This window comes from Pongo abelii, chromosome 3, assembly GCF_028885655.2.
Source record: "Pongo abelii isolate AG06213 chromosome 3, NHGRI_mPonAbe1-v2.0_pri, whole genome shotgun sequence".
Lineage (NCBI taxonomy): Eukaryota > Metazoa > Chordata > Mammalia > Primates > Hominidae > Pongo > Pongo abelii.
In genome coordinates, this window is record NC_071988.2 from 97,157,591 (window position 1) to 97,183,050 (window position 25,460).

A 25,460-nucleotide genomic window follows, 5' to 3' on the forward strand; every position below is an offset into this window, starting at 1 on the left:
CCTACCAGCCTCCTGCCTTGGCCTCTTAAAGTGCTAAGATTACAGCCTCTGCCCCACCACCACCCCGTCTAGGAAGTGAGGAGCGTCTCTGCCTGGCCGCCCATCGTCTGGGATGTGAGGAGCCCCTCTGCCCGGCCGCCCTATCTGGGAAGTGAGGAGCGCCTCTGCCCGGCCGCCCATCATCTGGGATGTGAGGAGCGCCTCTGCCCGGCTGCCACCCCGTCTGGGAGGAAGTGAGGAGTGCCTCTGCCCGGCTGCCCCGTCTGGGAGATGAGGAGCACCTCTGCCCGGCCGCCCCGTCTGGGAGGAAGTGAGGAGCGCCTCTGCCCTGTTGCCCTATCTGGGAAGTGAGGAGCGCCTCTGCCTGGCCGCCACCCCGTCTGGGAGGTGAGGAGCGCCTCTGCCCGGCTGCCACCCCATATGGGAAGTGAGGAGCGCCTCTGCCCAGCCGCCCCTTCTGGGAGGTGAGGAGCGCCTCTGCCCAGCCGCCCCGTCTGGGAGGTGAGGAGTGCCTCTGCCCGGCCGCCCCGTCTGGGAGGTGAGGAGCGCCTCTGCCTGGCCGCCACCCCGTCTGGGAGGAAGTGAGGAGCACCTCTGCCCAGCTGCCCCATCTGGGAAGTGAGGAGCGCCTCTGCCCGGCTGCCACCCCCTATGGGAAGTGAGGAGCGCCTCTGCCCGGCCGCCCACTCTGGGAAGTGAGGAGCGCCTCTGCCCGGCCGCCCACTCTGGGAAGTGAGGAGCGCCTCTGCCCGGCCGCCCACTCTGGGAGGTGAGGAGTGCCTCTGCCCGGCCGCCCCATCTGGGAGGTGAGGAGCGCCTCTGCCTGGCCGCCACCCCGTCTGGGAGGAAGTGAGGAGCGCCTCTGCCTGGCCGCCACCCCGTCTGGGAGGAAGTGAGGAGCACCTCTGCCCAGCTGCCCCATCTGGGAAGTGAGGAGCGCCTCTGCCCGGCTGCCACCCCCTATGGGAAGTGAGGAGCGCCTCTGCCCGGCCGCCCACTCTGGGAAGTGAGGAGCGCCTCTGCCCGGCCGCCCACTCTGGGAAGTGAGGAGCGCCTCTGCCCGGCCGCCCACTCTGGGAGGTGAGGAGCGCCTCTGCCCGGCCGCCCCGTCTGGGAGGTGAGGAGCGCCTCTGCCTGGCCGCCACCCCGTCTGGGAGGAAGTGAGGAGCGCCTCTGCCTGGCCGCCACCCCGTCTGGGAGGAAGTGAGGAGCACCTCTGCCCAGCTGCCCCATCTGGGAAGTGAGGAGCGCCTCTGCCCGGCTGCCACCCCCTATGGGAAGTGAGGAGCGCCTCTGCCCGGCCGCCCACTCTGGGAAGTGAGGAGCGCCTCTGCCCGGCCGCCCACTCTGGGAAGTGAGGAGCGCCTCTGCCCGGCCGCCCACTCTGGGAGGTGAGGAGTGCCTCTGCCCGGCCGCCCCGTCTGGGAGGTGAGGAGCGCCTCTGCCTGGCCGCCACCCCGTCTGGGAGGAAGTGAGGAGCACCTCTGCCCGGCCGCCCACTCTGGGAGATGAGGAGCGCCTCTGCCTGGCCACTCCGTCTGGGAGATGAGGAGCACCTCTGCCCGGCCGCCCCGTCTGGGAGGTGAGGAGTGCCTCTGCCCGGCTGCCACCCCGTCTGGGAGGAAGTGAGGAGCACCTCTGCCCGGCCGCCCCCTCTGGGAAGTGAGGAGCGCCTCTGCCTGGCCGCCACCCCGTCTGGGAGGAAGTGAGGAGCGCCTCTGCCTGGCTGCCCCATCTGGGAAGGGAGGAGCACCTCTGCCCGGCCGCCACACCGTCTGGGAAGTGAGGAGCGCCTCTGCCTGGCTGCCCCATCTGGGAAGGGAGGAGCACCTCTGCCCGGCCGCCACACCGTCTGGGAAGTGAGGAGCGCCTCTGCCTGGTCGCCCCGTCTAGGAGGTGAGGAGCGCCTCTGCCCGGCCGCCCAGTCTGGGAAGTGAGGAGCGCCTCTGCCCGGCCGCCCTGTCTGGGAGGTGAGGAGCGCCTCTGCCTGGCCGCCACCCCATCTGGGAGGAAGTGAGGAGCGTCTCTGCCCGGCCGCCCCGTCTGGGAAGTGAGGAGCGCCTCTGCCCGGCCGCCCCCTCTGGGAAGTGAGGAGCGCCTCTGCTCGGCCGCCCCCTCTGGGAAGTGAGGAGCGCCTCTGCTCGGCCGCCCCCTCTGGGAAGTGAGGAGCGCCTCTGCCCGGCCGCCCCGTCTGGGAGGTGAGGAGCGCCTCTGCCCGGCTGCCACCCGGTCTGGGAGGAACTGAGGAGCGCCTCTGCCCGGGCGGCCCCGTCTGGGAAGCGAGGAGCGCCTCTGCCCGGGCGGCCCCGTCGGGGAAGTGAGGAGCGCCTCTGCCCGGCCGCCCCGTCTGGGAGGAGAGGAGCGCCTCTGCCCGGGCGGCCCCGTCTGGGAAGCGAGGGGCGCCTCTGCCCAGCCGCCCTGTCTGGGAGGTGAGGAGTGCCTCTGCCCGGCTGCCCTGTCTGGGAGGTGTACCCAACAGCTCCGAAGAGACAGCGACCATCGGGAGCGGGCCATGAGGACGATGGCGGTTTTGTTGAAGAGAAGGGGAGGAAGTGTGGGGAAAGGAAGGAGAGATCAGATTGTTGCTGTGTCTGTGTAGAAAGGGGTGGGCATAGGAGACTCCATTTTGTTCTGACTAGGAGAAATTCTTCTGCCTTGGGATGCTGTTGATCTATGGCCTTTCCCCCAGCCCCCTGCTTTCTGAAACATGTGCTGTGTCAACTCAGGGTTGAATGGATTAAGGGTGGTGCAAGATGTGCTTTGTTAAACAGATGCTTGAAGGCAGCATGCTCTTTAAGAGTCATCACCACTCCCTAATCTCAAGTACTCAGGGGCACAAACACTGCAGAAGGCCGCAGGGTCCTCTGCCTAGGAAAACCAGAGACCTTTGTTCATGTGTTTATCTCCTGACCTTCTCTCCACTATTATCCTATGACCCTGCCATATCCCCCTCTCCGAGAAACACCCAAGAATGATCAATAAATACTTCAGAAATTAAAAAAAAAAAAAAAAAACATGAATCTCAGAAAGACCTGTTTTTCCATATTTTTCTTGTTCTGCGATAGACTGGGAATCACTGCTTTAGAAGACAATTTTATAGGTTACAACCAACTAGTAACAACTAAGCATTTATTGACTATCTATTAAATGCCAGGGATCTTATATTCCGTGAAAACCCCAAAGGCAGGAAATAAAACAGGCAGAGATAAGGCCAACAAGGAACTCGGAAGTCATAATTACATACCTTGGGGATCATGAATCAAGTGAATGGCTGAAAAGTTAAACACCTCTGGTTTTTTCTTCTTTTTTTGTTTCTGAAAGGGAGAGGAAAAACATTTTCAGTCTGAGTTACAGTGATGACGCTCCTAGAACTTAATGTGCTAAAAAGGCTGTTATAAGTCCATTAGACTCTTTAAAAAGAAAAAACTTTGTTCTAAAAATCTTTTCAACTAGAAGAATTAAAGTTGGTTTTTGCCTTTTAAGATTAAATGTGGGGAATGTGTTCCAACCATTAGCACCTATGAGACTTAAGAGGAATTTGGAAATGCAAACTTCAATAATATAGTTTGGCTCTGTGTCCCCACCCAAATTTCATCTCGAACTGTAATCCCTGCATGTCGAGGGAGGGACCTGGAAGGAGGGACCTGGTGGGAGGTTATTGGCTCATAGGGGCAGTTTTCTCCATGCTATTCTCGTGATAGTGAGTTCTCACAAGATCTGATGGTTTAAAAGTGTTTGGCAGATCCCGTGTAGTGCTCTCTCTCTCCTGCCACCATGTAAGACATGCCTTGCTTCCCCTTTGCCTTTCCCCATGATTTTAAGTTTCCTGAGGCCTCCCCCACCATGCAGAACTGTGAGTCAACGAAATCTCTTTCCTCTGTAAATTACCCAGCCTCAGGTTGTTCTTTATAGCAGTGTGAAAATGAACTAATACAATTAATAAACACACAAGGGCCAAATTAATGACTTTCAAAATAATCATTACAAAAATATGAAATGTACTGCATTTATGTACTCTTCTGACAAAACATGTCTAGCAAAGATACCATAATACAAGCCACCTTGATCAGAACAAGTAAAAAGTGAATTTAATTAAACTAATTTATCCAAGTCACTGATTTTGCTAAAGCTGAATACATTTATTCATCTAAAATATTAGTGCTTAAAAATTCATCTAACATTTCTAAGTATTCTGAAAATGGTACTCTGATTTTAAATTCTTAAAAGCTCTGGCTAGCAACAACATATTCTTCATTCTAATCACTCCTATCTCATTTTCCAGATACAAGTCCCACCTTGAGTACTTTCATTGCCTTTTCCAACTTTTTCTTGTTTTTGGAACTTTTCTTCCCTGTAGCATATTGTACTAGCAGGTCTCTTGCTGTTGGTCCATCATCCTAAAGAAGAAATTACTTTGTAAAATTGTAAACAAGGAAAATCTGCATAGAATGAAAGAGTAAACCTTTCAGCCACTTCTTGGTTCTTATACTCTTCGCACAAAGCTATTAAAAATGATTACTACTTTTAGGCTGGGCGTGGTGGCTCACGTCTGTAATCCCAGCACTTTGGGAGGCCAAGGTGGGTAGATCACTTGAGGCCAGGAGCTTGAGACCAGCCTGGCCAACAGAGCAAAACTGTGTCTCTACTGAAAATACAAATACTTAGCTGGGCTTGGTGGTGCACACCTGTAATCCCAGCTACTCAGAAGGCTGAGGCAGGAGCATCACTTGAGCCCGGAAGGGGGAAGTTACAGTGAGCTGAGATCACGCCACTGCACTCCAGCCTGTCTCAAAAAACAAAAAACAAAAAACAAAAAAAAAGAAAAAAGAAAATTAGGTGGAAAAAATATGCCCATGTGTGCACAAACAGGTACATACAAAGATTTTCACTGTAGCACTGTTTTTTTTTTTTTTTTGAGATGGAGTCTCACTCTGGCACCCAGGTTGGAGAGCAATGGCACGATCTCAGCTCACTACAACCTCCACCTTCCAGGTTAAAGTGATTCTCCCACCTCAGCCTCCCAAGTAGCTGGGATTACAGGCACACGCCACCATGTCTGGCTAATTCTTGTATTTTCAGTAGAGACGGGTTTTGCCATGTTGGCCAGGATGGTCTTGAACTCCTGACCTCAAGTGATCTGCCCGCCTTGGCCTCCCATAGTGCTGGGATTACAGGTGTGAGCCATTGCGCCCAGCCCTCATTCTTCCTTTAAAAACTGTTGTTGACAATCCGCTCGGGTCCCCTTCCATGCTGTGGAAGCTTTGTTCTTTCGTTCTTCACAATAAACCTTGCTACTGCTCACTCTTTAGGTCCGTGCCATCTTTAAGAGCTGTAATACTCACCACGAAGGTCCGCGGCTCCAAAAAAAAACGAACAAAAAAAACCGTTGTCTTCCTTTACAAATATGTACATAGTTTACTATGGCATATGTATTCCCACTGCCCTATTCTGAAATAAGTATCATTTGCGTTCAGAGAGTTTCTCTCTTTTTGTTATTTAGGTTGCCATTTATAATAAAATGTATTAGTCATATACTATTTAAAAGATGTTATCACATATTCCAGTACTTTGGTTACCAAATACTAAAATGGGGAAGGATAATTTCCTTTTTTTTTTTTTTTAGAAATTCTTATTTTAATATTTCATGCCATTATGCATCTTGATTTTTTTTTTCCTCAAAAATATGCTGGTGATGGCCGAGTGTGGTGGCTCATGCCTGTTATCCCAGCACGTAGGGAGGCCAAGGTGGGTGGATCATGAGGTCAGGAGATCAAGACCATCCTGGCTAACACGGTGAAACTCCATCTCTACCAAAAATACAAAAGATTAGCCAGGCGTGGTGGCGGGCGCCTGTAGTCCTAGCTACTTGGGAAGCTGAGGCAGGAGAATGGCGTGAACCCAGGAGGCAGAGCTTGCAGTGAGCTGAGACCACGCCACTGCACTCCAGCCTGGGCAAAAGAGCAAGACTCCGTCTTAAAAAAAAAAAATGTTGGTGACAATTTTCATCCTAAATTTACATAGTGAGATACAGGTATAACTTTAGAACTAAGATCAAGGTTGAATAAATCTGTTTTATTAATTATATAACCAATCTTACTGAATACAAGTGACAAATTCCAAGTAGAGTAAAATAGCATGGCAGAATTCAATAAAAGGGCAAAGGTGTCATCTAAGTTTCTTTCTGACTTCAGCAGTCATAGACTTTACAATGTGTACTCAGAGCAATAATAAAAGGTAAGATTCAGAAGCAGCTATGATTAAACTAACCTCAGATTCGGAGTCACTGTCCTGTTTTTCATCTTCATCTTTCCCAAGAAAGAATGTCAAAGCGGCAACTAACATCTAAAGACCAATGAGAAAAAAGTCAGCTACTTGATTCAGCTTAAAACAAAGAATAAATCCTTTTGACTATGCTTTATACATGTGCATGAACTAAGATCTGAAGAACACATTCAAAGAGTGGTGGGATTTTTGCTCATTTTTTCTTAATTAAAAATTGTTTTATGTTATTTCTCTAATAAATAATTTTTAAAACTAGATAAAAACTGCTAGGCTCTATATAGTTATCCTTCAAGACTGTCGAGAATTTCTACATCCCCTATAAGAAAAGTGACATTGCAGTTCTTCTAACAGACAAAAGTCAAACATTGACCTTAAATTTGTTTTAGCAGTGCCTAAGCCCAACAGAAATCAAGAATCACAGGAGAAAACATTAAAAAACCACTGAGGCTATCATTTATTACATAGCAATTTAAAAACTCATAATTCTATTGACTCTTTTAAAGTTCAGATGACCCAGGAAAGCAGTATAGGAACAAAGAAAGCATCACCTCACATAAACTGCATGCCTGCACATCACTGCATGCCTGGTGTGCAGGCATTCAGTTTATGCTGAGTGATGCTTTCTTCTAACTGCATGCAGAAGCAGACCACCCACAGACAGAGCTTACACACAGCCCTACAGGTGCTCACCTTGGTGACCTTAGAGAAGCATGCAGTTGTGATAACATTGACAGTTTTGGCATCATTCCTGGGGGAAGACAATGAATGCTTTGAAGTAAATTTTCATTCTACTGTATTTCATAGCACAGACAATGGCACAAAATAAATGATATAACAAATGTTTGTGACGTAATAGAATTCCCAATTGTAATATTTGAAAAAGATATGAGTTGCTAAATTACTCAACCACAGGTAAAACATTTCATTAGATTTTAGCCCAGACTTACGACAAAATTTGCAGCCATTAAGATGGAGTATTTAAAGAATTTTTAATGACAGGAAGCTAGTCAAGTGCAAAAAACAAACAAACAAAAAAAACAACTGAGAAGATCGGGGACAGTGGCTCATGCCTGTAATCCCAGCACTTTGGAGGGCCAAGGCAGGCGGATCACTGGAGGCCAAGAGTTCAGGTCCAGCCTGATCAACATAGTGAAACCCCATCTCTACTAAAAATACAAAAAATTAGCTGGGCATGTGCCTGTAATTCCAGCTACTCGGGAGGCTGAGGCACAACAACTGCTTGAACCCAGGAGGCAGAGGTTGCAGTGAGCCAAGGTCACACCATTGCACTCCAGCCTGGGCAACAGAGCAAGACTCTGTCTCAAAAAAACAAACAAAAAACAATAATAATCAAGAATTTAAAAACTATAATATATAGGCTGGGCGCAGTGGCTCACGCCTGTAATCCCAGCACTTTGGGAGGCCGAGGTAGGTGGATCACGAGGTGAGGAGATTGAGACCATCCTGGCCAACATGGTGAAACTCCGTCCCTACTAAAACACACAAAAAATTAGCCGAGCGTGGTGGTGCATGCCTGTAGTCCCAGCTACTCGGGAGGCTGAGGCAGGGGAATCGCTTGAACCCAGGAGACAGAGGTTGCAGTGAGCCAAGATCATGCCACTGCACTCCAGACTGGTAACACAGCAAGACTTTCTCAAAATAAATAAATAAATAAATAAAAATAAATAAAATAAATAAAAACTGTTATACAGAAAAATTTCAACCATATTTAAAAATTCACATTAAACAAAAAAGACTGGGTGGAAATACCATAAAATACTAACAGTAATTGATTAAAACCACTTTTTAAATTTCTCCAAATTTTCTGCTGTAATGAATATTACTTTTATAGTAAAAAAATGTTAATAAGAAAAGCAAAAGAAATGAGTCAGGGACACAGTATCAACAAACTGAAGTATACGAAGCATATTTTATCTAAATAGGATGAATTGATTTGAAAATCTTCAGAGTGGCAGAAGAGAGAGCACAGATTTTGGAGTCAGTTAGATCTGGGTTTGAATTTCAGCTCTGCCTCTTAATAGCTAAACTTTTACTAACTCTAAGAACTTCCATGTCATTACTTATAAAATGGGGATAATTCCAGATAAGCTACATCTTCTGTTCTCAAGTTGTTCTAAGTGAGGTCATGTCAAAGTGCCCGACCTCAGTAGATGCTCAAGAAATGATAACCAATGTCATTAGTCATTTGAATTGCCTCTATTTTTACTTCCAACTTAAATCTATGACAGAAGTATATTAAAGAGCTCAAGCTCAAGAAAAGTATTTGTATATGTGCTCTGTATTAATTACAAATGAAAAAAGAGTCTACTTCTCAAGAGACAAATATATATACACTACCAGATGTTCCTTCTGTAGAGTTCAATCATTACATCTAAAGACATCTTGGCTGCGGTTGCATTGCTATCTCTTAACATGGTGTACATGAAATTTTGCAATACCTGAAGAAAAGGAGGAGAAAGAAGACTTAATACACTGATGGTACAATGCTGCAAACATGGAAAACAGAAGAGTACTTACTACATTCACTTTATTGTTCTTGTGTTTTGCATTTATATTCTTGATATCAGTCACAATATGTGTGTATAAAGTCTGAGGAAAAGAAACAAAAATATATACATTAAACCTAACCAACATTTTTAACCTTGCTAAATTTGGAGAACAGTATGAATGTACAGGATGACTTAATTTTACCTATTTTCATTCTATCACAAAAGAAACCCAAACCAAGCAAACAAACAAAAAAGCAACTACAAAGCAAAGCAAAGTTGTCCTCAAGAAGTTAAACATGGAGTTTAATGTAATATGGCACAATTCTCCTAGGTATATATCCAAGAAAATGAAAACATCAGTGTTCACACAAACATTCATAGCAGCCTTATTCATAGTGGCCAAAAAGTGGAAATAACTTAAATATCCATTAACTGATGAATGGATAAACAAAATGTGGTATATCCACACAATGGAATATTATTTGGCAACAAAAAGGAATAAAGTACTGATACGTGCTACAACATGAATGAATCTTGAAAACATTATGCTAAGTGAAAGAATCTAGTCACTAAAGACCACATATTGTATGATTCCACTTATATAAAATTTCCAAAACACACAAATCTATAGTAACCCAAAGTAGACTGGTGATTACCTAGAGCCAAAAGGGATGAGGAACAGGATTAACTACTAATTGGAATAGAGTTTCTTTTGGGGGTGACAAAATGTTCAAAAATTGATTGCAGTGATGGTTGTACCATGCTGTGAATACACTAAAAAACACTGAATTGTACACTTTAAGTGGATGAATTTTATGTAAATTATATCTCAATAGAAGTGTTATTAAAAAAAATGCTCCAATTTACCAAGCACCTAACTGCATGCATGAAAATACTGTGAATGCACATATCACTGGTGCCCACACCATGCTCCCATGGACCACTTTTATTCCACAAATTAGACCAAGAAGTACAATTGCTAAAATCAAACAGTGGTAGTCTCTCAATACTTCGAAAAAAAATTTAAATTAATGAATGTAAACTTAAGTTTTTCTTTCCTTTTTTTCTTTAAATACAGCAGGGGTCTTGCTATGTTGCCCAGGCTGGTCTCAAACTCCTGGCCTCAAGTGATCATCCCACCTCAGCCTCCCAAAATGCTGGTAATACAGGTGTGAGCCACAGTGTCCAGCCAAGTTTTTCCATCTTAAATTTCTTTCATAAATCTTCAGCTTCTAGTCTTATATAAGAAAATGCAAAATCGTGGGAAAATGTTAATAACAACAAAAAAGTTTTTTGTGGGGGAGTGGGTCAGTTATAGCTGTGAGTACCAATGTCCTGATTTAGCCAGCCAGTATGGTGCAGTAGTAAAAGGCTTGGGTTCTGAAACCAGAGCCTGGGCTTATATCCAATCCCACCACTAAGAAGCAGTGTGAGAGTGGGCAAGTTACTCTATCTCTCTTTAACCTCAGCCTTTTCATCTGCAAAGTAAGAATAATAATAATGAGGATCCCTCTCTCATAGGGCTCTGTGAGTAAATGAGTAAATACACAAAGCTCTGAGAATGGTGCCTGGCACAAAGTATGCACTCAATAAATATTGGCTATTAACACCATATGGCATGCACACAATGGTTGCTTTTTCCTGTTAAAGTTATTATTAACTGTATCCAACAATGTAAAGCATCGATAATTCAAGAGACAACAAAATTTTATGTCACCTCAAGGAAGATGCAGGGAAATATTTGTTTTGCCCTTTACCTTTCGCAGAAGCTTATCATGGCAACGAAGAAGTTCAAAGAAGAGTTCTAGCAGGCTTGATGGATTGATGAGATTCTTATTTCTCAGCAAGATCAAAGCTTTGCAAAATGTCTCGGGAAGGAAAAAAACATACCATAAGACAATGGTAAAGTTAACAAGGTGAGAAAATAGAGTGTATATGTCCCAAGACCTTAATGTCTTTTACTAACTAGACACTATTGTAGGATTCAGAATAGTCAGTCTCTGCCTTCATGGAGCTTACACTGGGGATAGAGCAGAACGGAGGACAGACAAGCCAAGTAAGCACATAAAAAGGACGATCTAAGAAAATAAGTGTCATGCAGGAAGTAAAACAGGGTTATGTAATTGATCAATAGTGACTGAGGGAGGGCCACAGGGAGGTCAAGTAAGGTCTCTCTGTGGTGTCACCATACAGCAAAACCCTGAATCCATGAAGACAGGTGGGATAACAAGATAATACACTAAACTGGAATAATCAATGCGAGTTTATGACCTTACAAGGCATTCTTCTGAAGTACCATCAGCACTAAGAGTGGCTCAACAGCAGTTGTTGCATGCCTGCCCCCCGCCTTTTTTTTTTTTTTGAGACGTGTCTCGCTATATCGCCTAGGCTAGTCTTGAACTCTTGAGCTCAAGCGATCCTGCTTCAGCCTCCTGATTAGCCAGGACTGTAGGTACCCAGCTATTTTTTTTTTTTTTTTCTATTTTTAAGAGATAGAGTCTCATTATGTTGCCTAGGCTGGTTTCAAATTCCTGGAAACTTCTCAAATGATGCTCCTACTTCAGCCTCCTAAGTAGCTGGGATTACAGGCATGAGCTGATGTGCCCAGCAGCCGTGGCACTCTTGCTTACCACCAACTCTTACATGTAGCCCTATCACCCAAATTTTGTGTTATCCTTCATTAGATGAAATACAATCCTTGAAGAACAGTTGATTCCAAGTCTTGGGGCAGGAAAAACGGTAAGAATTAATTTGGAACTATTTCTGCCAGAATTCAAGGATGCTTTCAAAAACAGGGGCAAGGCTGGGCATGGTGGTCCACACCCATAATCTCAGCACTTTGGGAGGCTGAGATGGGAGAATCACTTGAGGCCAGGAGTTCAAGACCAGCCTGGGCAATGTAGTGAGACCTTGTCTCTACAAAAAAAAAAAAAAAATTAGCTGGTTGTGGTGGCACACACCTTGTGGTCCTAGCTACTTGGGATGCTGAGGTGGGAGGATTGCTTGAGCCCAGAAGCTTGAGGCTGCAGTGAGCTAAGATTGTACCACTGTACTCCAGCCTGGGCAGCTGAGTGACAGACCCTGTCCAAAAAAAAAAAAAAAAAAAAAAAATCAGGGAAATTGCTAAAAGGACTAAGAAGCTTCCCCTGGCAAGGTGGTGACAATCTGAACACAAAGTAATTAAAATAATAATGCTAAAAAAAGTTTTAAAGTACATAAAAAGGTAGTTATAATGTCAATGAAATAAATATAACTTGATTTTTATTGATTTGATTAAGTAGGTAAGAATTACTATATATGGATATATTATTTCTTCCAAAAAAAATACAATGTTTCTATCTGTGTAAGCAGGACAGAGTGAACAAAAACTTGGGAATGATTCAAAAAGTCTTGGAAAAATAGCAAATACACCAGGTAGAAAGAAAGCCCAGTGGCTAAGAATTGTTGGTTATCCCAATAACCAATTAAAAAGAGCTTCTTCCAGTGTGTTCAACGCTTCCTCTAAAGAACAATGCTAACTATACAGACTCAATCCTTTATCTCCTAGTAAAGGAAATCTCTATTATTATTATTATTATTATTTTTTTTTTTTTTGAGACAGAGGCTGGAGTGCAATGGTGCAATCTCGGCTCACCACAACCTCCGCCTCCCAGGTTCAAGCAATTCTCCTGCCTCAGCCTCCCAAGTAGCTGGGATTACAGGCATGCACCACCATGCCCGGCTTATTTTGTATTTTTAGTAGAGACAGGGTTTCTCCATGTAGGTCAGGTTGGTCTCGAACTCCTGACCTCAGGTGATCCGCCTGCCTCGGCCTCCCAAAGTGCTGGGATTACAGGCGTGAGCCACCGCACCTGGCGGAAATCTCTATTATTTTTTAAAAACCTACTAATCATCATAAAGCACTATAAAGAAATATACATACACATTTTTTTTTCCATTTTTAAAAAAATTTAGAGGTGGGGTCTTGCTACGTTGCCTAGGCTGCAGTGTACTGGCTATTCACAGGCATGCTCATACCACACCTCAGCCTCAAACTCCTGACCTCAAGCAACCCTCCTGCCTCAGCCTCCTGAGAAGCCGGGACTACAGGTGCACCTGGCATATATATTAATTTAATAATGCCCACAGACCAGTTTGGTGGGGTACTGCCAGGAAAGTAAAATTTAAAGAAATCCTGCTTACTTGGAAAGCTATTAAGTCTCTATACTCAAAATATCAAATCTCTATGACCCACAAGGACTTCAAGAGTAACATGACATAGGTAAAAGCCTTTAGACTAGGGGTTCAAGTTTGGAGTCCCTTGGGCCGTACTGCCAGGTCCCATGTACCAGCTGAGCATCAATCAGTTGACAACCCAGAGCCTGAAACCTTGGCTTGTCTGAGACAGTATTCTTTTTCTTTTTGGCCTAATCAAATTACTAAAATCCTAAAGTAGTATAAAAATGATAGAAATACAAAAAACCTGAGAAAGTCTAAAAGAAAACAAACATTAATCTAAAGACATGGCATTTCTACAAGTTTTGCTATAGGATATTAGTAAGTTTTGTGATCATATTTGTGTACTTATCTGCTGTAAAGGGGTTTGAAAAGCAGATGTATTAAATTTGGAAATGTCTTAGTCCCTAGAAGCAGAGACTGATTTATTACAAGTGATTTGTTGGGGTTATGATCTCAGAAAGGAAGTGAAGGAAGGAGGATAGTGCAGAGACAAGCAAAACAAAGCAAGGATGTGTCCTTGACTGGAGACTAGCTTTAGTCCCAACACAGGAAAACACTGGAGCACATCCTGCAATGGAGTCAGAGCCACCCTGAGGTAATGGGCTGGGTTTTTGTACCGCATGATAATGGGCTGTGGGCTACTAGGGTAGGAGGACACCTCCCAGGCACTAGGACTCCAATTTAGCTGAGGACAATGTTCCAGAGAAAGGGCAGCTGAGGGCCACCAGCAGCTGACATTCACAACAAGTGGGGCAAACAGGTACACGGGCCTCATGAAGGGAATGTCAGCCAGGACTCAACCTCAACCACTAAAGGGACAATGATGAAATGCTCAAACTGACTGTCTAATGGATAAGTTTACTAATTTAAGGCATTATAAAAATGACAAGTTGTGATTAGGATTCTTCATGCATATGAGATTTGAATGACTAGAAGAAATCATCTACTCAAAAGGTTAAAGAGCATCCTGTAGGGTTAGTGTGCTGGAAGAATAGAAAGATCAGTGTAGCTGAAAATGATATCATATCAGAAACACAGGCAGGAAGCAGATCACGCAGGCACTTTTGAGCCAGGTTATTAAGTTTCCGTTTTACTCTAAGTATAAATGAGAAGCCATAGAAGTATTTTTAGGAAAGGATAATACATTATAATTGACATTTTCCAAAGATAATTAGCTTAGAGGCTGTTCTCATTTAAATACATATGAACGCAGCACACATGAACACAGCACAATTTATTCATCCAACTACTGGTCCTACCATTCGAAGATCTGGATCCAATACGGTATGATTGCAGGAGAGAAGATCTTTCACCTCTTGAGGAAAATTACTTAGGTACTCTGGGTAGCAGTGACTAATCTGTAACAAAGCAAAGGCTCTTCTGAAGTTGCTCTCTTTCTCTCCTATAATTCAGATGCATACATTTAGGATGTTCTGCAAAACGAGAGTAAAAGGCTATGTTTCATAGAAGTAGATGGTTCCAAACAACCTTCTTTTCCTTCTACATGTTAATTTCTCCAACGTTTATCATGGTTTCTCTAGTCTTAGTAATATTTATGACATGATTTAGTACCTGCTTTTATGATGAATTTGAAGAAAAAAAAAATAGTCTTAAAGTTTTGTCCTGGTTAGTCATGCAAAAAGATCTAGTGACATTCTCTAACTCATGATAGGGAGAAAATAAAATTTGCAAAAAGGGAAAGTTAGAAAAATATTTTAATTAAGTTCCCATTCCAGAGTGGAATAAGGTTGAGTATTAGTGAAAAAACATGCGGCAAATGGTGTGTAACACCGGTCTTTATTTGAGCAATTATATTCTTACCTGTGCCATAAACATCACCAGCTCTGCTAGTTCTTTGCTGGGTTTATTTGGTTGCAATTTGAAAATCTCCACATTGGATTTGTAGTGATTATACTGCTGTAGAAACTGTAGAAAAATAAAATTTAAGTTTGTCACATTCTATTACATGACTTTCTCAGTACAGACATTCAGTACAGAAATTCTTAGTAGAAACTGTTGACAATCACATGGAGAAAAAGATATTGCAAAAGTATATAAAAACACTCCTTTTGCCTTATCTGCATTCTTCAAAGTGCGCTTTTTAAAGACCTGAGCACATCACAGATAATCTAAAGACCTTTTCCTTAGAATTATCATTACAAGTTTAGGCAGCATGGTGTAAGAACAGAGAAGCATGAATCCCAAATTCAGATTGTAGTTCTGTTCTGCCAGTTACTATCTAAATGATCCCGACTGCTGGGTGTAGTGGCTCACACCTGTAATCCCAGCACTTTGGGAGGCTAAAGTGGGTGGATCACTTGAGCCCAGGAGTTCGAGACCAAACTGGGTAACACAGGGAGACCTTGTCTCTACAAAAAATAAAAATTAGCAGGGTGTGGTGGCGTGCACCTGTAATCCCAGCTACTCAACAGGCTGAAATGGGATGATCACTTGAGCCCAGGGAGGTCGAGAATGCAGTGAGCTATGATCATGCCACTGCACTCCAGCCTAGGCAACACAGAGGCCCTGTCTCACAAAATAAAAATAAAAATAAATGATCCCTACTACCATATCCATGTATGCAGAGCACTCAAATCAGCAGAAAAATAACAGGTCAGAAATATAAATTATATCTCAAGTACATGAAGCTCTCCAGTCAAAATCCTGCCCCCCCACTCCTTTTTAAAAAGTATACTTTTAAGTCTTGGGATACATGTGCAGAATGTGCAGGTTTGTTACATAGGTATACATGTGCCATGGTGGTTTGCTGCACCCATCAACCTGTCATCTACATTAGGTATTTCTCCTAATGCTATCCCTCCCCTAGCCCCCCACCCCAACAGGCCCCCAATGTGTGATGTTTCCCTTCCTGTATCCATGTGTCCTCACTGTTCAACTCCCACTTATGAGTGAGAACATGCGGTGTTTGGTTTTCTGTCCTTGTGATAGTTTTCTGAGAATGATGGTTTCCAGCTTCATCCATGTCCCTGCAAAGGACATGAACTCATCCTTTTTTATGGCTGCATAGTATTTCCATGGTATATATGTGCCACATTTTCTTTATCTAGTCTATCACTGGTGGACATTTGAGTTGGTTCCAAGTCTTTGCTATTGTGAATAGTGCTGCAATAAACATACGTGTACATGTGTCTTTATAGTAGAATGATTTATAATCCTTTGGGTATATACCCAGTAATGGGATGGCTGGGTCAAATGGTATTTCTGGTTCTAGATCCTTGAGGAATTGCCACACTGTCTTCCACAATGGTTAAACTAATTTACACTCCCACCAACAGTGTAAAAGTGTTCCTATTTCTCCACATCCTCTCCAGCATCTGCTGTTTCCTGACTTTTTAATGATTGCCATTCTAACTGGCGTGAGATGGTATCTCATTGTGGTTTTGATTTGCATTTCTCTAATGACCAGTGCTGATGAGCTTTTTTTCACGTGTTTGTTGGCCGCATAAATGTCTTCTTTTGAGAAATGTCTGTTCATATCTTTCGCCCACTTTTTGATGGGGTTGTTTTTTTCTTGTAAATTTGTTTAAGTTCCTTGTAGATTCTGGCTATTAGCCCTTTGTCAGATGGATAGATTGCAAAAATTTTCTCTCATTCTGTAAGATGCTTATTCACTCTGATGATAGTTTTTTTTTTGCTGTGCAGAAGCTCTTTAGTTTAATTAGATCCCATTTGTCAATTTTGGCTTTTGTTGCCATTGCTTTTGGTGTTTTAGTCATTAAGTCTTGCCCGTGCCTATGTCCTGAATGGTATTGCCTAGGTTTTCTTCTAGGGTTTTTATGGTTTTAGGACTTATGTTTAAGTCTTTAATCCATCTTGATTTAATTTTTATACAAGGTGTAAGGAAGGGGTCCAGTTTCAGCTTTCTGCATATGGCTAGCCAGTTTTCCCAACATACTTTATTAAATAGGGAATCCTTTCCCCATTGCTTGTTTTTGTCAGGCTTGTCAAAGATCAGATGGTTGTAGATGTGTGGTGTTATTTCTCAAGCCTCTGTTCTGTTCTATTGGTCTATATATCTGTTTTGGTACCTTAAAAAAAAAAAAAAAAAAAAAAAGACTAGGTCTCCCTCTGTCACCCAAGCTGGACTGCAGTGGCACAATCATAGCTCACTGCCACCTCAAACTCCTGGGCTCAAGAGGTCCTCCTGCCTCAGCCTCCTAAGTAGCTGGGACCACAGACGTTCACCACCATGCCCAGCTGATTTTTCATTTTTATTTTTTGTAGAGATGGGATCTCTTTATGCTGCCCAGGCTGGACTCAAATGCCTGGCCTCAAGTGATCCTCTCACCTCGGCCTCCCAAAGTGCTGGGATTACAGGTGTGAGCCATAGCACCTGGCTCCCCTCTTCTTTTAAGTATCAAGAACTTTATGCTAGACAGGATGTGTTAACAGCCAATAGCAGTAGACACATGGAAATAGTAATAGCTTCCACTTATTCAGCACTTGTTATGTACTAAGCTCCTTATACACATCAACTCACTTACTTATGTTTAGTTCTAACAGCTCCTTATACTAAGCTCCTTATACACATCAACGAAGCTCCTTATACACATCAACTCACTTACTTATGTTTAGTTGTAACAGCCACCTGATAATCAAATGTTGAAATTCACCAGGCCTCAGTTCCACAGTTCCATGCCTTACAGCTAACTACTCTCCACCCATACATAGTCTATGTCTTTAAATTATGTGACACACACACACACACACACACACACACACACACACTCTTTCTCATCATCCCTACCTGGTCCAGTGAACTCCCAATTCACATATCCAGTCACCTGTCTGACATCTCTGTTTAGGTGTCTAAACAGACATCATAAACTTAGCATGGTCAAAAAACATAACTTGATTTCCTCAACAAAACTGCCAGGCTTTTTCTAAGAATAGAAGTCAAGTCCCTACATGCTTCAGATAGAACCACTTCTCTCTTGACCCGACACCTCCACTGAATAGGAGTGAGGAGAGGGCTACAGAACTCTTCATGCTACTGACAAAATCTTCACCCCATTTCTTCCCCCACCCCACCCATGGCCCAGCTAACACTATTTACCTGCCTTGAGATGATCAGGACTAATCTCATTACACCCTTTATGTGCATCAGTCACCACAAAAGCCCAGTATTCCCTGGCCATCCCTCATCCCCCTCACTCTAATCTTCATTCCACTAGAACCCTGAACTCTTGGGGTGGGGCCAAGGCATCTAAATCTCTTTTAAACAGCCCAGTCATTCAGATGCTCTATGGGAACAGTGGTTTTCTCCTGACACACTGCTACATCGTTTCTTTCTCCCAGCATGGATGAGTCAGTAGGCATCCTCCTTTTTCATCAATCCTACTTCCAGAGCACTCATATCCCTCCAGATCAACATCCTTTCTCCTCCTTAACTGTCCTCACCCCCAGCTTTGAATCTTATGCCACAAGACCCACTATTCCTCCTTGTAGTCATCTAAAGATTAGGGTTATCCTCACATTCCTTGAACATTTCCGCTCTTTTCTCACTGTCTTCTCACCCTCTATCACAATTCCTGTTATAATACTTGGTGATTTTGTATCCACATGGAGGGTCTTTCCAATACACTGGCCCCTCATTACCCTGACTTCTCCTCCTCTAATCATCTTGAACTTACTGTATCTTAGCACTCACTTCCATGGTCACACCCTAAATGTTGTCATTACCAATAACTATATTACAACTCCATAATCTCAACTAGAGGTATATTCCTCTCCAACCACATCTCCTATTTTCCAAATTCCAACGATCCTTCAATCTCATCAGAATCCATACTCCACTGAGCCTACTACCTTTCCACTGCACCTAAGTAACCCCTGCGCCAACTTCCCTTCTCATCCAGCTTCAATTCCATGATCAATCATTATAATCACCTCCATGCATATACTTCAACTCACTTGCCCATTTCTCTTATCATTATACCCATTTGGTAAAATGCCCACCCTGCGCTTTCCTTCTCTACAGCTACACTCCCAGAGCTGAACATGGTTGGAGAAAATTGGCTAATTGGTGTCATTTTATTTTTTTCATTTTAATTTTTTTTAGAGCCAAGGTCCTGCTCTGTCGCCCAGGTTTCCGTGCAGTGGTGCTATCATGGCTCACTGCAGCATCAAACTCCTGGGTTTAATCAATCCAACTGCCCTAGCCTCCCAATTAGCTGGGACTATAGGCATAAACTCATAACTACAAACCTCAGTTAAGCCCTGCGTGTACTCCAGCAATCTCATTACATTTCTCCAGTCCCTTCACTTTCCCACTTTTCTGGACAACCATTTCATACTTTGCATTCTGTCCTCAAACCTCACTTTTTTCCCTGTCCTCATTCTCAGCAGATGATCTTATCTCCAATTTCACTACGAATATAAGCAATCTGAGGATAATTTCCATTCAACCACCTATCTTCTCCTGTGCCCATATACTTTACCTTCTCTCCTATTACAAAAGCTATCAGGCCACCATCTAAGGCTAGCCCCTCCAGTTATGCAATAGATTCTAAACCCTGTAATGTCACTCAATCAAGGTCTTTGCTTCACTAGTCCCCGCCTCCCATTTCCTGCCTCAACAGGTTCTGCTCCATCAGTATATAGACATGCTGTTCTTTCTGCCATCTTCAAAACAAAACAAAACAAAACAAAAACACCTTTCTTGGTTGGGCATGGTGGCTCATGCCTGTAATTCAGCACTTTGGGAGGCTGAGGCAGAAAGATTGCATGGTTTCAGCTTGGAGACCAGCCTGGGCAACTAGCAAGACCTCATCTCTACAAAAAAATCAACTGGTAATGGTGGCTGCACACTTGTGGTCCCAGCTACCCTGGAGGCTGAGGCAGGAGCATTGCTTGAGCCCAGGAGGTTGAGGCTGCAGTGAGCCGTGATCACACCACTGAACTCTGGCCTGGGCAACAGAGCAAGACTGTGTCTTAAAAAAAAAAAATCCTTTCTTGATTCCACTTTACTCTGTACCTTCTACTCTATTTCTCTCTTCAGAAAAAGTCCTTTAAAGAGTTGTCCATATGTGTTGCCTAATTGCCCTCCTTTTTCAAAAAATCCTTTAAATTGAGATATAATTCATATACCATAAAATTTACCCTTTGAAAGTATACAATTCAGTTCTTCAGTATATTCACCAAGTTGTACAACCATAGGGTTTTCATCACCACCAAAAGAAACCTCAATCCATTAGCAGTTATTTCCCATACCCCTTACCCTCAGCTCTGGCAACCACTAGTCTACTTTCCGTCCATATAGATGCACCTATTCTGGACATATTCTATTCATATACATTTCATATACATAGAATCATACTCCAATTGCTTTTAAACCTTCTGTAATCAGATTTTTGCACCCATTCCTCTTCCCAAACTGCTCATTGAATCAGGGTAGCCAATGACATCCATGTCGCTAATTTTTTTTTGTTTTGTTTTTCTGAGATGGAGTTTCACTCCTGTTGCCCAGGCTAGGGTGCAGTGGTGCGATCTCGGCTCACTGCAACCTCCGCCTCCCAGGTTCAAGCAATTCTCCTGCCTCAGCCTCTGGAGTAGCTGGGATCACAGGTGCCCGCCACCACACCTGGCTAATTTTTGTATTTTTAGTAGAGATGCGGTTTCACCATGTTGGTCAGGCTGGTCTTGAACTCCTGACCTCAGGTGATCCACCCGCCTTGGCCTCCCAAAGTGCTGAGACTACAGGTGTGAGCCACCGTGCCCGGCCCCATGTTGCTAAATTTAATGGTGGTCAACTTTCGGTATTCATCTTATTTGACTCATCAGCATCTGATGTGCTTGGGTTCTCCCTCCCTTGGGAACATCTTCTATATTTGGCTTCCAGAACACCTCCTGGTTTTCCTTGAAACTTCACTGGCTGCTTTCTCAGTCCCTTTTTCCAGTTACTTAGAAACTCACTGGCCTCTAAATGTTGGGAATCCCCACGGCTTTCTCTACCTACCCAATCCAGGGTCTAATCATCCTTCTTACTACCTCCTTTTACCATCCTAGCACCACTCAACCCAGCATCATCTCTTGCTGTGGATAATTCCAATAGCTTCTTATGTGGTGTCTCTGCTTCTATCTTTGCCCTCCTACATACAGCCTATCCTCAAGTCAGGGTGATCTTGTTCTCATATAGGGTGGTTCATGTATTCTTCTGCTCAAAACCCTGTAAAGGCTTCCATCTCATTGGGAGGTAGAATCCCAAGTTCACCCCCTTTCCTCATTCCCCATTTAGAGCCACACTGGCCTTTATGTTCCTGAAACCTACCAGGCATACCTACCCCAGGGTCTTTATATCTTCTGTGCCTTCTGCCTAGATCATTCTTCCTAAACATATGCACAGCTCTCCCTCATGTCCTTCAGGTTTTCACTCAAAGATTACCATCTCAAGAAGACCTTCCCTAACTATCTGATTTAAAACTGCAATATCCATCTCACCCCCAACATACATAACTACTTTCCTATTGTCTTTTTTTCACAGCACTTTTCATTATTTAACATACTATATTATTTGTTATTGTATATCACCCCCTACTAGACTGTCATTTAACGAGCAGAGAATTTTTATCGGTACAGCTCAACATTAGGTAGTTCCAGGGCCCAGCATTGTGCCTTACATATAGCAGGTAATCAACAGTATTTGTCAAATGAATGAACTTCAGGAAATGGCACTATCATCTACCTAGACACATAAATAAAAAACCTGGGTGATCATTACTTCTTTTTTCCTTATCCCCCACATCCACTCCACCAGAAGGCTCTACCAGCTCTACCTCCATGTAGAACAGCACGAATCTTTGCCCATAATTCCAGTGACACCACAATCCCTTGCCTGGTTATTCTGAGATCCATTATATTAGTTACCCTGCTTTCAGTGTTGCTCCTCTACAAGCCATTCCACATGTAACTTCCAGAGTAAATTCTTAAAAAAATATGTCAGATCATGTCAATCTCCTGCTTAAAACTCTTCAATCACTCCCCGAGGCACTCAGAGTGAAATCTAAACTCGTTAACAGGGCCTAAGAGGCTCTGAATAAGCTGAACCCTGCCTGCATTTCCTACATCATCTTCCACTGCCCTCTTCTATGCTGACTACACTTTAGCTACACTGGCTTCTTCTCTGCTTTTTTTCCACCAGTAGTTTCTGCACTATCTATTCCCTGCACCTAGAATGCTCTTTACCTGCCTGGCTCAATATCATCATTGCAGAGCCACCTTCCCTGTTTACGAGGTCTAAATCAGAAGCCTCCAATTCTAGCCTATTCCCATCCAGTTTTATTTTCTTCATAGTCTCTACCATAATAAGTCTACCCTCACTTGAATGTAAGTCCAAGAGAAGAATGCTTTCTTATCTGTCTTATTCATTACTGTACCCCAATGCCTACCTAGAATAACAACACACAGTAGTTATTATATATGTGATTTTGCATATACACTTAAGTGAATTAAAGAAGTAGTTATTATCACCTTCTTACATATTAAAATACCCACATAGGCTCAGCGATTAACCTGCTTCGGTTATACAACTGGTTAACAACAGAGTCAGGAGTAGGAGTTATCTAACGGAATTACATGGACTCTCAACTTAGCACTTTCTTTGTGAATGGCTATACAACGCTTTAAGCATCTCAAAGCCTTGCCTATGTTACTTAACTTCTTGTACTTGTTTCCTACTCTTTATTTCCATTACCTTGATCCTTGGAGAGGCTCTCTCTACTGGTGACCTATGCCATTGAGATTGTCATGTGTTAAAAAGCACTCATAAAATATATACATGTGAAAATTTGCGGGAGGAGGGAAGTGAGAAGGGCAATGAAAAAATGAGTAATTGTGTTAGCCACTGAACAAATCACAATCTGGTAGAAGCACAAACATGTAATTGCAGCAAATGCCTAGCAGAGATACCTGTTTAATGCCTGTCTGATAAATGGGTGTCTGAAGGAAGCACCTGCCAGATTAATATATCAAAAACCACTTTCGTTTTGTCAGTACTTGGTTCAAACACCCCTAATGTTCACAACTTATATGAGGTCAGTACACAAAGCCCATCACAATGAGGGCCTAATTTTTCAACCTAATCTTTTCCCGAAGCAAATTCTGACATCCGAGTCATGCCAGTCTCCGGCAAGTTTGAATCCTGGCTTAACTACATATACTAAGCTCCCGAGTCTGTCCCTTGTGCTTGAGAAATCCCCCCCCTTTTTCCTGGCACAGTCCAGGGTACACAGCCTGCTCTCAGAAACGGACGTCAATCGAAAGCATTCTAACATACGATTCATCAAGGGTTACCGACTAATTCAAGTTTGGGATTTCTGAAAAGAGGCTGAGAAACCCGCGTGGAAGGTGGTGGTTGGATGCGGCCCATTTCTCTCTCTCTCCACCTCCGTGAGGTCGAAGAAAAATATCTTAAAACAAAATGAGGTTTTAAAGGTGTTTCAGCGGCAGCAGGGTCTACAGGGCAGGTAGAAAATCCGAAGGGGCAACAGATTTTCAAGAGGTGGGAAACGAACCCTAAGGCATGTCCCTTCCCCAACCCCTTCTCTCCTCTGGAGGGACCCCTGAACCTAACAGAAGAATAGGCGGCGAGCCTGGATCCCAGCCCCACTCCATGCTTTCCCCCACCGGCGTCTCAACCATCCACTATCCGGCCTCTAACGTCTGCCGCGCCGCACTCCCACCTCCTCGATGTAGGCCGGCGGGTCTCGCTTGATTAGATTCTGTAACTGCGGCAGGTTGCTGGGCAGCTTGTTGTTGTTTCTGCTGGACATTTTGGCTGCAGACAGGCTTCGCGGCGAGCAGTTTTAAAAAAACTCAGACGGCCGGCACCCCGCAATCCCTGCCAGCTGCAGCTTGGACTCGTGTTTCCGGGTATGACCGGAAATAGGGCATGGGACTCTAGGCAGGCGACACCTTAGCTGTTCCTAAAGCGAGCTATGCTACGGAAGCCTCAGAGTGTCAAAATTACTCTCGTTGCCAAAATACTCTGTGGTGTATCGGAGAGCCAGTCACCCCCGTCCCGCCCCTCGCCCTTAGGCATTTGCTGCTACTACTGCCTTGCGTTTCTGAAAGGATCTGAAATGTAAATTTTTTCACGTTTGTTAGCATATGTTGTCATCCCGACACCCATATGAAGCACATAAATGAGGATTAATCGTTTATTTTTAATCCCGCAGTCTAGAATTAGAAACTGACGCCTGTAATCCCAGCACTTTGGGAGGCCGAGGCGGGCTTGAGGTCGGGAGTTCGAGACCGGCCTGATCAACATGGAGAAACCCCGTCTCTACTAAAATTACAAAATTAGTCGAGCGTGGTGGCGCATGCCTGTAATCCCAGCTACTAGGGAGGCTGAGGCAGGAGAATCGCTTGAACACAGGAGGCGGAGATTGCGGTAAGCCGGGATCGCGCCATTGCACTCCAGCCTGGGCAACAAGAGCGAAACTCTGTATAAAAAAACAAAACAAAACTGAAAAGAACCGTGGAAGCTAGATAGCACTATTCCCTTTTAGAGAGGAGGAAAAAAGAGCAACGAGGTTCATATAAGTTAATGTGTATGATTTTAGATATGTTTTTATTTTGGTTTTGGTTGTTTGAACTTAGCGTGACCCATACAAGGGAAAAGAGTGTTAGATAAAATGTGATCATGTTGACCATTAAGAAATGCAATTAATCGTTAAAATTCAACCATCGTTATAAGCTTTGTAAGCACTCCTCAGTCAGAGTTTTTAATTCAGATCCTGGTAATTCGAAGAGGAAAATACATTTCTACAATCTCAAGGTGTAAAAAATCAGTAAGGGTTGAATGAATGAGGTAGGGTGTTGTGAATTAGAGAGAGAGAAAAAAAGCCTAATTACCCACCCTGTGCCAGGCACTATTCCAAGCACTTGTATTAACTTATTTAATCCTCCCTCAGAACAGCTCTCTAAAATAGGTGCTATTGTTATCTCCGTTTTACAGAAGAGGAAACAAGCTCCGGGAGGTTGACTGCCTCAATTCATAGCCTGTGAGGAAGATGAGATTTCAATCTAGACAGTCTTGATTGTAACTATATGAGAAAAAACATAGCCTAACAGCTGGTAGCTGGTTGCTGGTCTGGCAAAATAGCCAGACAATAGCGTTCTGCTTAACCAAAGCAATTTTATAGAACGCCAACCTCATCTGTGACCATGATAAAATTAGCCCCAAACAAAACAACTCTGTAATCCACCTGCACACAAAATAAAGAATGCTCCACAAACCATGTTATTCAGCTGCTTTTGGAGAATGACTTATTTATTAATTATCAAATCAGTTACCTGTGAAGTTAAGAAATAAATGTAAGCAATAAATCTTTTTTAAAAAGCATAGATTTAAATTAAAATTTTTTGGCTAGGTTGTTTTAGTGAGAGCATAAAAAGTATTCTTAAAACAAAATCTGGCTAAGTGTGGTA

At 43.6% G+C, this 25,460-nt stretch overlaps 1 protein-coding gene across 2 annotated transcripts in view; it reads right to left on the reverse strand.

Moving 5' to 3' along the window:
* Positions 1-23,989, reverse strand: part of SDAD1 (SDA1 domain containing 1) — a 44,530-nt gene extending 20,541 nt beyond the window's left edge. Inside the window, exons 1-10 of one of the 2 annotated variants that reach the window (XM_024246000.3) lie at positions 23,711-23,989; positions 14,832-14,936; positions 14,270-14,368; positions 10,550-10,660; positions 8,821-8,892; positions 8,641-8,741; positions 6,973-7,030; positions 6,268-6,342; positions 4,296-4,397; positions 3,245-3,314 (exon numbers count right to left, since the gene is read on the reverse strand). In XM_024246000.3, the coding sequence (XP_024101768.1) occupies positions 3,245-3,314; positions 4,296-4,397; positions 6,268-6,342; positions 6,973-7,030; positions 8,641-8,741; positions 8,821-8,892; positions 10,550-10,660; positions 14,270-14,368; positions 14,832-14,936; positions 23,711-23,800 (883 nt within the window). In that variant the 5' untranslated portion in view covers positions 23,801-23,989. Of the gene's footprint in view, positions 1-3,244; positions 3,315-4,295; positions 4,398-6,267; positions 6,343-6,972; positions 7,031-8,640; positions 8,742-8,820; positions 8,893-10,549; positions 10,661-14,269; positions 14,444-14,831; positions 14,939-23,710 lie in introns of those variants that run through there. The other variant, XM_009240100.4, reaches the window with a different exon arrangement.
* Between the last annotated feature and the right edge of the window lie 1,471 nt (positions 23,990-25,460).